At 40.4% G+C, this 17,858-nt stretch overlaps 1 protein-coding gene across 3 annotated transcripts in view; it reads right to left on the bottom strand.

The window, feature by feature from the left end:
• The window catches only part of IREB2 (iron responsive element binding protein 2), a 26,336-nt gene extending 8,478 nt beyond the window's left edge, over positions 1 to 17,858 (bottom strand). The window contains exons 1-14 of one of the 3 annotated variants that reach the window (XR_010988019.1): positions 17,677 to 17,858; positions 16,287 to 16,376; positions 13,223 to 13,388; positions 11,924 to 12,061; positions 9,031 to 9,252; positions 7,410 to 7,479; positions 6,081 to 6,264; positions 5,458 to 5,597; positions 4,516 to 4,687; positions 3,268 to 3,368; positions 2,680 to 2,796; positions 1,391 to 1,550; positions 958 to 1,149; positions 486 to 571 (exon numbers count right to left, since the gene is read on the bottom strand). Coding sequence is in view for 1 of the 3 variants with exons in the window: in XM_068144103.1 (XP_068000204.1) it covers positions 436 to 571; positions 1,391 to 1,550; positions 2,680 to 2,796; positions 3,268 to 3,368; positions 4,516 to 4,687; positions 5,458 to 5,597; positions 6,081 to 6,264; positions 7,410 to 7,479; positions 9,031 to 9,252; positions 11,924 to 12,061; positions 13,223 to 13,388; positions 16,287 to 16,376; positions 17,677 to 17,695 (1,715 nt within the window). In the remaining 2 variants the exon portion in view is untranslated. Of the gene's footprint in view, positions 1 to 435; positions 572 to 957; positions 1,150 to 1,390; positions 1,551 to 2,679; positions 2,797 to 3,267; positions 3,369 to 4,515; positions 4,688 to 5,457; positions 5,598 to 6,080; positions 6,265 to 7,409; positions 7,480 to 9,030; positions 9,253 to 11,923; positions 12,062 to 13,222; positions 13,389 to 16,286; positions 16,377 to 17,676 lie in introns of those variants that run through there. The other 2 variants (XR_010988018.1, XM_068144103.1) reach the window with 2 other exon arrangements.

The raw sequence follows: 17,858 nt of genomic DNA, 5'->3' as shown, positions 1-17,858 counted from the left end.
AGAGCACAGCTGGGCATTCACAAAATAACAGACAATCTAATAGTTATTGCTACAGAGTAACCAAAACCATCTCAAACAAGCCGCACAACAGCAGCAATGTTAAGACAAAACTAATAGAGACGCTCCTCAGTAATTCACATTCAGTTTCCTCTTTTAAAATGTATAAACAAATATCTTTTTCTTTAAGAAACAAGTTAAGTGCACTGTTACTGAAAAAAACTGAGCTCAGATGAGGTAGAGTTCTACACACTGGAAATTGTCATTTTAACTACTTGTTGACTTAAAGTTAGTTTACTCTGTTTAATTCCCACCTTACAATCTAGTAAGTTAAGAATCAGCCAAGCAAAATGAACTGCAACCCTATTTACCAACCTGCATTAAAGCCTTGTGTACTATTTTCCTAAGATGAGGAATGAAGAGGTCACCACAACTCACCCAAGCTTGCTGAGGTATGGCAATACTCCACTGGAACTGAGGTAATGTGTAACCATTCCACTGCCTGGTGATAAACTTGTTCTTATATAGGACTTAACCACTAGGCCAGCTTCAACAGCTTTTTTGGCGAGAAGTCCTATAAAAAAAAAGAAACCAAGAGACAACTTATGTTTTGCATGTCCTTAAGAGAACATCTATATGATGATACCTTAATTAAGCATAAAAACCCCAGAGCATAAATAGACCTTTAGTTTCTCAAATTATTATTCAAGCAAGTAGCTTTTGTGAAGTTTAACTCGTAACAGTACCATTCAGGTTTTTTGCTCCCCTTCCTATAACACAGATGGCCATTATTCTTTTCTATAAGAACAGTATCTTTCTCATGTTCTAGCTGACAGTGTAAATACATTTACTCTCTCCTAATAAAGGCCATGCCATTTCAAAGATAAACTTGGCCACAGATGACCTCAAAAGAAGAAAGCAACGTCTGACAGAGGATTAGCTCCTCTAAGTTGCACGCACCTTGTGAAGGTAGGGCACACAGGAACTAAAGCACAGAACACTTGGTCAGCAGTATAGATTTTCCTTCCAGACTGCAGCTAACTATAGCTCAAGTGACCACCATGCAGGATGGAGGGAAAGCTAAAGCACACCCCCTGCATCACTATGTGCATCCATCTGAACAGAGCCCTGAACAGGTTACCTGTTGAAATACTAGCAAATGTAAATAATTGGTAATTATTATCATTAGTATTGCTTTAGAACACAAATTCTGAGATTGGATTACTGAAAAATCACTTTAATTATATAACCTCCATAATATTCAAGTTCTGGGCTAAAAATTTACAGTTTCAAAGCCTAGGTCAAGTTACTAGAGAGAGCTACAAATTGAAAGTAAAGGGTGTGTAAATATGGGAGCACTATCAAGACTCGGGTGTCACAAGTCAGACCATACCTGCAGCAAGCATGACGGACGGGTTACAATTGTTTGTGCAGCTGATTACTGCAGCAATGACAACACACCCATGAGACAGCTTGTATTCATTTCCTTCATACTGAACAGGTACAAAGTCATTCTGTTTCTCAGCTGCAATCTGAAACCCTTTAACTCCAAACTGTACATAACAAAAACACACATTAACAGTTACTTTAGTATAGAAGGTATGACATTACAGCAAGACCAAGTGAACCCTCACTCTAAAATACTCAGCTGTCCCATTAGGAAACCTGAAACAGATTTTAAGAGCAGCTCTCTCTTCACATATACAGTGGTCTCATCCTTCTTTGGTCCTAATTGTTTTAACTTAGCAACAATGGTGAACAATTGCCAGTCAAAGTACAGTTGATCCCACTCTCATTTCCTGCTATACATGAAAGTACACATCTTCACAGTACACATCTACTTTTCTACACAATAATTGTTTCTGAATTACAAACATTTCCAAGACTTTAACAAGAAGAGGATGGCAGCTAAAACCAGACTGGGTCACTTGACATTTCACACTCTCCAGCTCTGAAGTACTTGGTCATCCCCTAAAGCTGCCTTTCAACCTCAGGTACTCTGTGATAGAGATGAGTTATGACTTCTCCCTCCAGCACAACTGATCATTCTGTATAGGTCACCTCATTACAAGCCAGAAATGCTAAAACCAACAGAAATTATTTTTACAGAGTCTCCTAGTGTATGTGGTCATAATACAGCTCCCAGTCTCCAACTTTCAGGACAGATACTAAAGATGAAGATGTGTTCTTACATTCTTAGATACTTATGCACTTTCTAACCAAAACTGTCACCTTTAGAGTAAAAACATTTCTTCTGTGAAGTCAAATTAAGCTGCAAGCAAAAATAATACTAAGTTAAGAACTCAGAACATCGGTTATATATAAATCTTGGAAGTCCCTCAGTATCTCCATTAAGAGGTGAGTTTTCTTTTCTTATGGTAATTCTGGTCTGGAAATGAAGGAAAATACAGTCAATAACCCCTGTAAATGAGAAAACATTCCCCAAACTTACGCTATTAAGCTTGTCCTCCCTGCAACCTAAACTGGGAAATCAATGATTTTTGGAAGTTCACGCTCCTGACAACACACCTATGACTGACCAGCTGCTGTTCTCAGGACACCTGTCCAGCAAAACAGTGTCCTTGAATAAGCTGTTTACATAGGAATAAGGAGGAATCGTAACCATTTTTTTCATCTAGATTTTAGTAAGTACCTTTTGAAGAGTAGGTCAGTTGTACAAACCTTTTCATTTAAGCAGGCTTGGAAGTCACTCTTCATGTTAGTAACAGCCACTCTATCTTGGGACCTCTTGGGGCCACTGACGTATGGAATTATGGAACTTAAATTAATTTGTACTACCTAAAAATGAACAAACAAAACCAGAGGAAAAGCAAGGCTTCTCAATCCCAGCCCAACATTACGTCAAATACATTCACGACAGACATGACCTCTTTTGTTTAAAGCATCAACATTCTGAGACATTAAAGCTGTGGGCTCCCACTTTCAAGACTGCCCACTCTATAAGGCTGATCATCTAATTCAACGCGCTTTAACGCCATCCCTGACTTTCTATCTTCCCTAAGACTTCCCCACTCTCTCAGGAGTGGCAGGAATTCAGTATCTATAAGCTGACAAATATTATTGTACTTCCTCTCTTTCTCCCTTCCACTCAGTATTCTGGAAACACATTCTGCTTCTCAAAAGTGTGAGTTAATAAATGCAAGGCTTATTAAAGCAATAAAAATTGAAACAGGAGACAGTTGTTAACTCAGCAGTGGTTATTTTTTTTACAAGAATCAGTCAGACAAGAACACATCATTTAAAACATACCTGGGAATACTCAGGATCTCTGGAAGAACTCTCATAATTTCTAAATAACTTCACAGCTTTAAGATATGCTTCCATGACCTCAAGCTTGGCCTTGTCAAAACCTTAGGAAGATCATTTCAAAGACAAGAAAAGTCACATTAAAAATTAAGGCGAAAACACATAATTCTCTTTTTTTTTTGGAGGCACACCACTTCCATACACAACATCCAGGAGCTATTCAGAAGTAATGCAGAATTAAAATACTTGAATTTTTTTTATTCACTTTCCTTCTTGTGTCAAGGAACAGAACAAGCTCTTAAAACCCTAGCAGCTGCAACTCTCATTGCATTCCCATATTTGTTCATAGAGCTTTTCTCTATGAAGACTTACTTGTTTAACACAGATCATATAATTGGTTGATAATAGGCAGCATTGCTGCCTACTGTGACAAAATGTTCCATTTGCTATGCACTGACCAAACAAAATTTGTTTGCTATTCCCTTCAACACTTTTAACTTGTATTTAAGTGACAGATTTCAACTGCACAAAGGCTTACTATGCTCATGGTTTTGTGGTTTTTGGTTGGTTGGTTTTGGGTTTCCTATTTCCCCTGTGGCTTTCTTCAAAATAAAAAAACCCTCTCTGTGGAAAAGAAAGAAAATATATCACAAATGTGTTGTGATTTGGTTTGCAGTATCACTTATTTCTAGTAATCCTTTTAAAATTTGATTTTGTGGGGAATCTGCAGACGTTAAGAAATGGAGAAGACGTAATTCCTTACATTTTCCAAAAGCAAGAATTTCTTAGTATTTTTCTTTAACACTTGACATATGCTTTCAAAAACAAGGACTCCAAATGTTGAAAAACAACAAGTTATTAGTATATCCAGTATTAGACAAACCAGCCAAACTGCACACAAACCTCACATGTAAGTCAGCTATCCACACATCAGTATCGGGCAGACAACTACAGCCCCACTTGGTACACAGGACACATGGAGACAAATAGGCCACAAGGAAACTCATGTCAATAGAGCAGGCAAGCAACCTGTACCCATATGCTACATGCCACATGCCCCCTGAAAACAGGCAGCAGTAAATCTGCATGATACAATTTTTGTGGTAGGGGTACAGCAGAATTGTAGACATTAAATGCATTATCAGAACTCTGCAGGAAGTCATTGTTTAAGAATGACAAAGTTTTAAGCAGGAAGCCCACATGTACCTAAACCACTATGACAATGAATCACTATTTTAATATCATCCTTACCTGTATGCCTTAAGTGCTTCAGTGTCACATTATCAACAGGGAAAAAGCTCAGAATAGCACCATATTCAGGACACATATTTGCTATTGTGGTTCGGTCTGCTACAGACAGCTGGGAAACTCCACTCCCAAAAAACTCCACAAATTTTCCAACGACATCAGCTTGCCTAAGTTGCTGTTAAAAAGAAGACGACATTTGTAACGTGAAGAAGTAGAGCACAAGCAATGTTTGTTTCCACAATGCACAATAAGCAAGCCATGAACACTTGAAATGAAAAGCTGAACCCCTAATGCTGACATCTGCAAAACCCCCAAGCTCCATCAACAACTGCATTCTAAAAATCTGCACTGCAAGTTGACAGAGTAAACCATACCTCCACCTGAGGTGGAGCTGAGTTCTTTGGCTTTCCTAATCAAGAACACAGAGATGCTTCTTAAGGCACACACCAGAAACAGTAAGTTATTTTCAAAGCAATCACAGCCCTTCAGTGCTTTGATGGTCACTTCACCTACTGCAGCAGCGACAGCTTGTACCACCCTGGCAAAACCCTGTCTGCAGAAAATACATTTCTGAGTGCTACCATCTTACAGCCCTTGACAGTCCTTGTGTCTTAAAAGAGAGGCAAAGACTTAAAGAGGGTATCTAGAAAAAGTTCCTGAGGTAGAGATGTAGACTACATGGTGTCAGCAGGATAAAGACAAGAAAAAAGCCTTCTTCTGCCCTGAACTCCATTTTTCAGTGACAGAGGGCCTGTAAATAAACCACTCTATTGGGAAAAGAAAAACCACCACACTACTTTGGAGGACTATTAAAAAACAATAGTTAGGGATTACTTGTACTTTTCTGCCCTGCCATAATTAAAGGAATACCAATAATGCTCCCAGAGTTTAAACCCCACATGTAGCATTCCTGTGCTTTCCTTTGCAGAGGCATCAAACTCTTACCTTTGTGATGCTTAGAACAACATCTATGGATGTAGCAAGGGAGCTGGCTGTGCCTGTCAGTTCACACCCAACAACCTCAGGCAAAGTGAGAGTAACTGGCATCCCTAGCATCACTGCTTCCGTTTCAATCCCCCCAACACCTGGAAGGAGAATGAGGTTGCCTGTTATCAGCTTAGGTCATCTACAATAAATATTCTGATGTCCTAAAATCTAATGAAACACTTCCTGTTAAAGGCTGCCATAAGAAATGCAGAAGTTCTCTTAAACAGTTGCACAAGAAAAATAAAATCAAGCAAGAATGCTGCTGAAGTTATTGACTTCAGTCAACCAGAAAATAATTTTCTATCTAAAATTAGCTTTCCAACAGAAAAGAAACATTTTTACATATTTTACACTGCATGTACAAAAAGGACTTATTCGAATATCAATTGATTTTTGGCTATTTTCTTTTCAGTTTCTCAAGGCAGTAAGTGTTAGTTGAGATTACTCTTAGACAAAAATCATTCTGAAGGATAATTTGTGATAGGGTTTATTATGCTTGAGACAGAACTGCCCAGTGGGAAGAAGAGACTTCTCAGTAGGGCTTGAGCAAAGTGTTAGCGAGTTATTCTCGGCATACTTACCCCAGCCCAAGATACCCAAGCCATTTACCATGGTTGTATGAGAATCTGTGCCAACCACACTATCTGGATATAGGAAATCTTTAACTTCAAAAACAACTCTTGACAAATATTCCAAGTTAACTTGGTGTGCCATTCCAGTCTCTGGTGGAATTATGGATATATTCTTGAAAACCTTTGAACTCCACTGTCATTTTTCCAGAACGAGAAAAAAAAGAGAGATGCATTTTTTTCAAAGTGTAATCCTTTCTTAGAACATAACTAAAAAGGCAAAACTAATATGCAATAAACCAGTGCCTGCTATTTATAAAAGTGGCTTTTGCTTATTTCAGAGGCAGGTGATCCCCTAGGATTTTGTACATTCTCAGTCAACAAAACCATTCCATTCCTGCTGAAGGCCCAGTCAATAATTCACATTTACCTTTCAGAAGCAGGGCTACATGGATCTACCTTTCAGTTTGCACAACTGATTCCAAGCACAGCTAAGACTAGCATTTAGACCACAGAACCTAAGCACTACTATTTATAGCAAAATGAAGTTTAGGTTTTACACTCCTGGATGAGACTGAAGATGCAATGTAGAAAAGTATCTTACTACTTGTGAACTCAGGATGACAGAACTGGAAAAGCTGACGTGGAAACTTGTAACAAGACTCAGCCCAGCAGTTTCCCTCCTTAATAATGTAAAAGCTAATTTGCAACTTTCAGAAAGAAATCTCCTCATCTACCTATGAGAGAAGATTTTTAGCTCGCTGCACCAGATTCCTAAACCACACTAAATCAGATGAGAATCGAGTATCTATGGTGGGGATCCCTGGCTAGTGACAACACAAGGCTTCCGTTAAAAACAAGTTTACTAGTATTGCTGCTAGTTTGGGAGCTGCAATTTCTCCACTCTGACATCTTTCCAACACATCTAACTTCAGTAAGGTTTGTAACAGAATTACGGATAAATGAACCTGTTATCCAGAAACTCACTGTGACCTCAGGCACCGAGCTCATTACAAAGACTAATGCTTTATAAATACTTACTTTGGCCACTATCTTCAAACTGGTGAACCACATCAGTGCAAACATTTTCAAGTTAGCATTACAAAAAAAAATAACTTCCCTTTTAGTGACAGCTCAGACTCGAACCTCTGCCACCTAACAGTTTTTAGTTTTGAAGTCACAAACCATGTTATCAGCAAATTTTCTGTTCCCATAATCAATTCAGATTGAGAGTCATTTCTGAATTACTACATTTATCAGCCTAACCTGAACCCTGGTACACAAATAGTACAAGCTCTTAAGATAGCCAAATACACACAGCCCACAGGTGTACACGCATACCTTAAAAAACTGAAGCCTCTCTCTATTTCTGCCAAATTCCATCTCTTGATTTTTCAGTACTGTCTCAGGCCTAGGAAGACAGCAAGTTTAAAAGCACTGTCATAATTTGTTTCCAATTAGAGAAGAACAAATTATTTTTGTTTGATGAAAGACACATTTCAGCCTGCAGCACAATCTGAAGGGGTTTATTAGAACCAAGGTAATTCTTTCCTTGCAGCAAGCTTTCTGTTAACAGTGGAAAAAACCCTGATTTGATCTGTGCTGTGCTTGAGTACATTCATTTTAGGTATTTTTGAGATAAATGCTTTCAGCAAACAGTTATTTTAAGAAATGTATTCCAAAAACATAATACAACACACAGACTTTTCCACTTTCATAAGTAGTATTACCAGTTGCACACCTTTCCATTAAATAAAGAACTCTCTAGGTACCGAGTGGAACATCAAGGCAATTGTAACTATCTCCCATTTCTGTATTTTTTGCCTCTATGCCACAGTTCTTTGTTCACAAGGACTCATCAGTACAGTATTACATAACGAACCATCTTTTCTTAGTATTTATCAAGATACTAATACTCATTATAAAGGAATAATCCACAATTTAAGAAATATAGTCTCAGGTCTGGTAAGGCAGATAAGGAAGGAAGGAGTCCTCACTTTTCTAGAGGTGTATTTGACACCCTGACCCTTCTCTGCAGTATCAAAAGGTTGGTGGCTGTTCTGCTCTTCAAGGCCCCCAAAGATACTCATCAGCTTAATAAATACTGCTGCTATTTTGCTGCCAGGAACACCAGCATAGCTGAAAACATCCCTAATTCTGCATTCTGACTCCTGTACTGAGCAGGAATATTTCTGTAGCTATAAAATGTCTGAAACAATTAGCATCACATCACCATGGGATAGAGGTTTGGTCAGCTTTTAAACCCTACATCTGTCCAGTACAGGAAGATAGGGATCTGAAGTCTATCCTCCAAAAGCCATGGCGGCTGAAAGAGGATGGTGACATGTAACTGCTATAAGTGAAATGGTCCACAGTGACCTGCTAGTAACACTGAAAATCTAGAAAAGGCAGAGAAATGAGGTTCCCCATGGCCTTTACTACAGGCAGGATATTCAATGAATTTCAACTCAGTGACAGATGGACTGTAAGATTCATTCCACAGAAGCTGGGGGATGATGAATAGGTTAGTTCTTAGCTCCTAAGAGCCAGAGAATTTTTGAAAAGTTCTCATAGAAACCCCAAGATTTCCTTTTAGAAACAAATTAATGCTTCACTGATTTAGTTATTGAGCTTTAGTTTATAATAGACTGAAGATTGCTCCCATGCTTTGGTGCCTTGTAAAGAACCAAAGGAAGTCTCAAAATTTAATTTAAAAATCAAAGCTGTAAGTCACACAGTTGGCCATCTGCACTGTTTAGTAAAACCCTTCTTGTAAATATATAACTAACTATATTCATTCATTGTAGACTAATTCACATCTGCTACACCAGACCTTACAGATGCTGAAACCTGTTCATGGCACACGTGATATACAGTACAGAAGGGTGTTTTGGGGAGCAGGGAAGTAAAATCACATCTCTATCAACTGTCACAGCCTTTACAGAAAAGGAAGTTCTCATACTCAGGCAGGGGCTGCAGGTGAAAGGGACAGAGGATGGGCGTGTTCTCGATCTGCGCTGGAAACTGCCCTGTGCCGCGACTTGCATCTCCCGTGCCACATGGCCCCTTGCAGCCCGTCTGGCCCCTGCAAGGCAGCTTCCGAGGCTGTGCCCTCAGTGGAGACAGCTTTGCCGTCGGCTTCTGGGAATCACCACCTCCAGGATTTGGAGCATTCTGTATTGCACTGCAACAGCAAACAATAATTTACACATCAGGAAGTTTGCTCTAGTTTTTGGGGATTTGTTGTTTCTACTTTTTTGTGGCTGTTGGGGTTATTTGACATTGGTTTTTGGCTGTTGTGGGAGGTTTTGCAGTATGTCCAACAGATTATAAAATACTACCTGAAAAAAGTCACTTTACAACAGCTGTTACTACGTAAACTACCAGTGAATGAGCTTAGTGCCATAATGTAGTGTGGTGATATGTGAACAGAACTGCAGTGTCTGAAAAATTAACACCAGATGAACTCCTTGAATTTGCTCACAATAGTCCAGGAATCTCTACAAACCATACTGCAAAAAGGCCAAACTCAGGGTATTAAACTTCAAAGGTGTGGGCAGAGCCTCATCCACATAGTGGATTTACTGAACATGTTTCTTGTTTAAAGACACTGCTGTATGTGTTCCACTGAGTACATCCACAGAGGAATGATTACAGATGAAGCCATAGAATCGCACAGTAACTGTCAAGGTTGGAAGAGACTTTTAAGATCAAGTCCAAGGGCTCAGAGTTTGCAATCCCACCGTTACTGCTAAAGCAACCACTACACCACAGCTCTTGCACCACATCCACACATCTTCAAATACTTCCAGGGATGGTGTCTCATAGCCTTGTGTGGAATAGCAGGCTGCAAACCATTTCTTTTTGGAGCACTGGAGCCCTGTCTTCCCTGCCTACCAGTTGAGGGGGCTGAGTGCCCAGGAACAACTACACTTGCTACTAAAGACTGACTCAAAGAAGGCCTCAGCCTTTTCCTCAGCCTTTGTAACTATGTTCCCTCTCGTGGCCATTAGGCTGGAGGTTCTCCTTTGCTCTTCTACTGTTCATGTATTTACAGATACATTTTTTTATTCCCTTTCACAGATTTAAGTTCAAGCTGGGATTTGGCCCTTCTAATTTTCTCCCTGTAGTTCCTGACCACATTTTATAGTCCACATGAATGGCCTGTCCCCTCTTTCAAAGGCGATGCACTCTTGTTCCTGAGCTCCAGTGATGCAGATCACCCTCCTCACTAGCCCATCTTCATGGATGTGGGTATGGCCTGTTCTTGTGCCTTCAAGATTTCAAGTTCCCACTCCTCCTCAAATTCTGTGCCTTGCAGGATGACTTCCCAAGAGATTGTCAGTCAATCTCCTGAACAGGCCAGAATGTGCCCTACAGAAGTCCAAGGCAGCCATTCTGCTAACCCCTCTCCTTAGTTTCCTGAGAAGTGAAAACTTTGTCTATTCTTTCTCAAGAACAGAAATGCAGCTTTTCTACATGAGACTTTTCATATAAAGTCTCAAAAGCTCAGTGTTACACACAATGATTCAGAAGACAAAAGTCAGTGTGTTTTTTTTAAAGTCCATTACAGCACACACCCTCCATTTGTACAGTCTTTGCATGAGAGCAAAGACAGCTTGCTGTGCAAAATGAATAACTTTTGGCTGCTTAGTATTTACCAAATAATGGATCCCTAACTAAAACCACTTCTTTCTTCTGCTTTAGTAATACAAAAAGATACTTGGTTGTTGAATCGCAGGACATTGCATGGCCTCAGATGATACCTTGCTTAAATCCCAACTTAGCCCACTAGCCTCTGATCAGCAGGAGATGGAAGCTCTGTAAGAGCAGCACAACTCATCCTGTAGCAAAGGCTTTCTTATCATAGGCCAGCAGCTGCTGAGACCCTGTCAGCTTTCCAAAAGTGATAGAAACTGGATTTATCATCACAAAGCAGCATGTTGAGACCTATTACTAACACTTGGTTGTTCTGATAATTTTAGGCGGCTAGCCTAACTGCAACCAAATCAGCTGTGCCTCCAGAGGGGACACACTATACAACTGAAATAACACACATGCAACAATTGGTTTGAGCTTCTAACTCTTAGCTCTTTCAATACTAACAGAACTGAAATACTGTATGTGTGCAGAAGGTCTACAAAGATGACTCATCCACTCATGCCCATTTGGCCATAGGCTTTTTCCCTATCAACTTTTAAAATTCACAAAGAGCTTGAACAGTTGACAATTCTGCATGTGTCTGAAAGGCTCAATGGTAGAGGGAAAAAAAGTGAAGGAGATTTACTTATTCTTTTAAAGTGTTTTATTTAAGCGTTATTTACTTAGTGTTCACAAACACTGAAAAAAATGTGAGTTTTTCCTCTTCTGCAGGATTGTTTCTAGCAAGGTGTTTTCAAAGCATTACTGCCAGCTAGAAAAAGAAAGCTATGCTGTTAAGTTTCCAGATTCAGTGCTCTTCCAGGCTCCTACAAATACACTTCTCTCTCTGCAAATATACGCAAGCTGTTTCTCTGGAGCTGTGACAAAGCAGTCAAGTCTCCAGAAGTTTTAACAGTAACAATTCCTTCTGCTCCATTCTCTTCTGCAAATCATGACAGATCAAGTTATTTGAGCAATCTCTTGCCCAGCATTTGGTTGCCAGTCAGCTTCACCCAAAACCCCTCACATTCACCCTTGCTGTCTTTCAGGGGTGCTGTTCTATCCATTTGTATCCAGCTGACTTTTGGACAGTATCAGATACTATTTCAGGGACTCACACACGACAAATGATTTGATGGGACAGAATGAAGACCGGAGTGAATTCATATTTCAGTATCAGACAAAAACTGTCATCAAAAACCAAGATGCATTACCATTTGATGTAATCAATCTGCAGAGAATGGTCAACAATGAGATCAGTTGGGCAGGCAGGATTGACTTTCATAGGATCTCCTCCAGCATTTCTCACAGCTTCCCTCATAGCAGCAAAATCCACCATTGCTGGAATTCCACTAACATACAGAAAAACAAAGTAGTAAATAACACAAGACAGTAAGTTACAAAACGTACCAGCTTTTTAACTGAAGTCTAGATCTGCTTAAGTTCTACCTCAGAAAATAAAACCTTAGCATTCTGATCTCTGAACTGCAGTAGAACATGAAACATTTTTACACATTCATGGAGTTGGTAATCATTCACAATGAGCAATAGCAAGTTTCAGGATAACATACCAAACATAGGAGCATCTCTAAGAAGAGAATTACATTCCTCTCTTGTCTTCTGAAATGTGCCACTAATTCACTACAAAACTAACTTTCAGATACTTATTACCTTTATTACAGAATTTAGCTATGGGAGCAAGGCTCACACTATCCATTAGAACACCCTACCATGTCTTATTACTCTTCTTGCAGAGCCAGACATTTCTGAAGCTCACATCATTTCACAAAAGTATTCTTATTGCTATCACACACAGAAGTACACCTGAAGCACAGAATTGAGAGGAAGATAATGTTTACATAACACAGTATTATATAAACCTTCCTCACTTTGCTTGCCAAGCAGAAGTTGCCTCATTATTATTATTAGCTTCACAATTCCTTTAATTATCTCACTTCTCAATAAATATATAGCTAATGAGTCAGCAAAACAGCTAAAATTGAATACTTGCAATTGCTGAGGGCCTGCCCTTTTAGCTCTGCCACACTCAAATTGCAATATCCTAAGAGACTTCTTTTTAAACACAGGTCCTCTTCACAGATTCAATGGGATTATACATATTCATAAGCAGTAAGTAAGGAGTAAGCAATAGTTAACCTTCAATTATTTCAAGCAAGAATTCTATATATTTCAATGAACCATCAGTCTCTGGCTACAGCCAAAATCTCATCACTTCCATTTGTGTTTTGGCTCTTACCCTGTGAAGTGTTTGTGTAGGCCAACAGCTTCAACCTTGCCAGCCTCCATTAAAACCAGGGTACCCCTACAGAACAACTCCTATCCCTGCATCACGAGAAATCTAACTGGATAGCAGCAGCAGTGCACAGGTTTCTAGCTCAGTATCAAAAGGTTGGGTGTTATTTCAGAGACAAAAAATTGTACATACAGCTCCGTGCAGTTATTTCAGTGTTATGCACACGTTATTGCAGTGGTTTTGGCATACACAAACTTACGTGAAGTCTTGAAGAACAACTCTGGCAGGACAGAAGGGCACTTCAACATTATTCTGTTTTGTTTTCCAGTCTAAGATGTTCATAGCATCTGTTTCTTTCACTAAGAAGCCATCGCAGTTACGGACACTGGATTCAAACAGCACTCGTATGGAATAAGGCAGAGTATCTAGGGCAGAGCAAAGTTAACACTTAGTGCAACATCTTCACCTAGCAGAGTTGGTTTTGTTGGGGTTTTTTTGTTTTTACAAACTTCTTACAAATTACAATCTCCTATTCCTAAAGAACTCCACTTTGCTAGGGACTGGAAGGACAAGAGCTACAGAAGCCTGCTTTTCCAGTTGCCTTTGGTGTTTGTCTTCATGACAATACGGAACAGGGAGTTGCATAATGTCTATATTGCAAAAAAAGAGTTAACATATGGGACTGGAATGAAAGATACCAATGCTTTGACTGCACAGTGTTAAGACAGTGACATTTAAGAACATATGCTGTGCTGGCAGGAGAGATGCAAGGAATCTAGGGCTGGATGAAAAGCTGCAACAATTAAAATATTCAAAAATATTTTTAAACATAAATTCACCCTTTCATTACTTAACAAGCCAAAAGCATCCAATGCTAGATTATCATCTTGTTTTTAATAAGCAGCCATATGAAAACCAGAAACTGTTCTGCCATGTGCCCTGAAATGAAACACATTTCATAAAATACAAATAAGAATGACATTTCACTAAATACAACTTTAGTTAAGTTTGTTGCTGCTCCAGATTACAGTATTGACTAGAAGCAGCTTTCTGGCACAAGAGAAATAGGGGACAGGAAATGAGAATGGAAAAAAAGTGGGAGAAGGAAAAAGCAGATGTCACTTTGCAAACAAAAGCAAAACACACACCCCCCAAAAAAAATGAAAATCAAGATGCAGTCACATTTCTTCCCAAATCTCTTTATTTCCGTCACATGCAAGGAAGCAAATGATTGAGAAGAGTAAGACATAGAAAAGTGTTAGTTGGAAGAAGTAGTGAACCATAAGTTCATTTGGCATTCTCAGCCTTGTCCACACATGTGTATGACCTGCTGACTGTTCTCATTGTCTCAGATATTATACATTGAGCACCCAGCAACAGCCTTCTAAGGTGATTATGAGGCTGATGTACTTGACACACAGGAGCAGTTGGGAAACCCAAGTTTGCTCATCCAGAGAAGAAAAGCTACATGAGCTAACTGTAGTCCTACACAACCTAAGAGGAACTGCAGAAAAAGTGAGGCCTGATTTCAAGAGACGCACAGCGAAAAGACAAAAAAAAGTTGCAAGGTGCAGGAAGGGACACTGTGACTGGATACAGGGAAAAAGAAGTTCACAGGGAGGGTAGTTAACCACACCGTCAAGAGAGGTAGTCACCACTTGCATAGCTCAATGAAGGAAGTCCAGACTCTTGCTCAAATTAGAATTTACTTGATGAGCCTAAATCTCAGGATGCTCCTTCTACCCCAAACCATTCCGAGCTCCTTCTAGCTACCATTTTCCCCATAACTGAATACCATTTTAAACACTAGAAAATCAATTCTCCCTAGAAAATTAAATAAACGAACTGAATTTACAGTAGTCATCTGATCGATTTAAACAGCCACCTAGTGTCAGATCAGTCAGAAGTCCCAAGGCAGAGAGTAGACAAGCAAAAGCCAAAATTAATATTGTAGCAGGAAATGCAATACGCAATTCCAGGTGCTGGCTTTGCTATCAGTGCTGTCCCATACCATGCCTACATTTTCTTTAGTATCTTGCTAAAATGGAGTTAGTGTGAGGCGTCCAACTTCTGCACTGAAGTTTCTATTAGAAGACAAAGACACTCAATCTTACCTAGTCTATTAAGACTCCTACAAACACCTTCAGGAATATCTGCTGCTCCCAGCTTTGTGGCACACCTCAGAAGGAGGTAGCATCTTCTCTTTGCATTTGTATCCCTGACATCAAGTGTTTCAAAAAACCGCTGTAGAACTGACTGGATTTGTTACTATCCTACTACTACTTCTTAGACAAAGCCACAAACAGCAGCATTTTGTCTCTTTCTTATGTGCTTATCTGAAAGATTAACTTCTTTATTACAAACAGCAGAAATGTTCAAGAGTACACAGCTGTTGCACAAGAGTTTCAGCAGCCACTGTACACTAGCGTCTCTCTCTTCCCTTCAAATAAGAGTGGAGTCATTACTGCTGTTAAATATGGGTTTGAAGTGAAATATCCACTCTCAATTTTCAAGTTCAGAAATATATCACAAATTCTGTGAATACATGAAAGTAATCCAGGCTTTGCAAATAAAAAGAAAAATTACCCCTTTAACATGCACCTCAAGTAAGCATTTTACAAGTTTAACAAGAAAGTAAAGTGAAAGAATAACGAAAGTATGTTTTGATTATTTGCCATAGTAAAGCTTATTCCACCTGACACTTATCTGTGGCTCTGTCCATCTGCATGTATTTCCCTCCTCCATCACAAGGCCATATGCTTTTCTTTGTAAAGGCAGCCAAACACAGAGATGCCAAAAAAAAAAAAAAAAATCTTTCTGGCACATACCACTTAGTGCTGTATTGCACACTAACAATGTGCCCAGATTAAGTAACTGTGAACACCACAAAGCCCCATCTTCCTGCAGCCACTGCAATAGAAATGATGGTCCGGTAAATACACTGAACTCACCACCTGAAGCTCCTGGTAAGAGGAAACTAGAACCCCGAGAAGCAGTACAAAGTTGTAATAAAAACTGTATTTATTTTGAAGTACTACATAGGAGTTTGCATCCACTCCTTTTTTCCCAGAAAATAAGTTATTCTGATTTAAGAGTACTGCTGAAAACTCCAGTAACACCTATACCTTCTTCTCTATTGAATAAAAGCTATATCAAATATTAGCCCCTGACGCCAACTTCCCTAAAGCAGTAACACACTAGGAAATCCCAAGTTTTCAAATGCACCTGTTCAGGATTACATCTCCTAACATCTTAGAGCAGTAAGCAATGCATGTTTATGGCTGGCACCATCCTAATGGCAAACAATCCAAAAGCATCATTACCATACTTGGCGCCTCCAAGTCTTGAGACATTGTAGAACTTCTTTTGAGGATAGTTTCCTAATGTTTCAATTACAGGCTGGTAAGGGCTTCCTGAGGGAAAAAAAATAAATTAAAAGTTACAGACATAGAAGAATGAAAGGTTTGAGCATGTATATGGGACCCACAGGGGCAGCTTTTTATTTCTAGGACTGTAAGGATACCATAGTATGGAAAGGTTTCTAAATGGATTAAGACACCTAATGATGTAGATGTGCAACTACGATTAATTCTAGAAGTGTCTGTAATGTTAGGTACATACAGGTCATGCAAGTAATTACACATAGTCACACGCCTGAATACACTTGACCTTTATTGTCTCAGTTTACCATCTACAAAGGAGTATAAATGCACCTCACCAACTCAGATAAGAGATACAGGTTTTATTACAGTAGAAAACATAAAGCACCAAGTGCCAGGCTAATGAGAAGCAAACAAAAGAACTATAAGCCACATAACAGTTATTAGGTGGAGAGAATGAACAGCTTAAGGAGAACAGAGGTTCACAAAAAGAATGTTTTAACTCAGTGGCAGCAAATTAAAAGGGTAATACCAATGATACATTCCCTCAGGCCTAAAGAGCTTCATAAGGAAAGCAAGGGAAACGGTGTTAGTTCTGGCATCATCGAGCTGCTCCTCTGAGCACAAACCCCAGATGCTGGATCTGCAGCAAAACACTCGGCCTTTGTTTGGTTTGATCCTACTACACTATAGTTACACATTCTCTACAAAACAAATGCTACATCATCAACAGCTAACGAAAACTGCGTCATTTGAACATGGAGATCATTACCATGTCCCTGTAATTAAGCGAAGTTAGGCCTTAGGCCTTCGAGCAGACACTTTTCTGGGCATCACATCCCCCGCCCGCTACAGCGTAAGTAGGGAAAGAGGGGCAAAATGGTCGTAAAGAATAACGGGAGCCTCAGCCGGTCAGGCTTCAGCCGGGGACAGCAGCCGTAGAGCGAGCAGGCCTCGAAGCCGACCCCAGAGCCGCCGAGAACAAAGCTCCGCCGGCAGCGGGGGCAACCTCCGCCGGGAGTGATAACGGGTCCGGGCGGGGGGCGACCGGTGCTCCAAAGCAACCGAGAAAAGGGGTGACACCCGCTTCCGCCCGCCGCACGTCCAGGACAACGCTTTTGCACAAAAGGCCTCGGGCAGCCACGCAACGGAGCTGGGAAAGAGGGAACGGCGGGGCAGGAGACGCGCACCGCCGAGGGCCCCGCTTCTCTGCCGCCTGATGCGGAGAGAACGAGACGATAGCCCAAGCCGCGGAGGTCCCGCCGGGTGGGGTAGCGACGGGCCTCTCACCGGGGACAGCTCTGCGGGCGACAACAAACCCACTCCCACTCACCTGGCTTTACAGGGTCCATCGCTGGCGACCATATTAGCTCTGCTGGAAGGGGAACAGGGGGGCTGGGGGAGCTGGCCCGGGCGGGGCCGTCCCAGCTCTCGCGATGTCGTGCCCAGCTCTCAGGGAGGCGGGGCTCAGTCTCGCGAGAACCGAGGCCAATTCGACCCGCGGAGGAGTCGCGG

Source organism: Melanerpes formicivorus, unplaced genomic scaffold, assembly GCF_026170545.1.
Source record: "Melanerpes formicivorus ecotype bairdi unplaced genomic scaffold, bMelFor1.0.p_v2 SCAF_10, whole genome shotgun sequence".
NCBI lineage: Eukaryota > Metazoa > Chordata > Aves > Piciformes > Picidae > Melanerpes > Melanerpes formicivorus.
The sequence above is the reverse complement of the archived record's forward strand: the minus strand, read 5'-3'. Positions and strand labels throughout refer to the sequence as shown.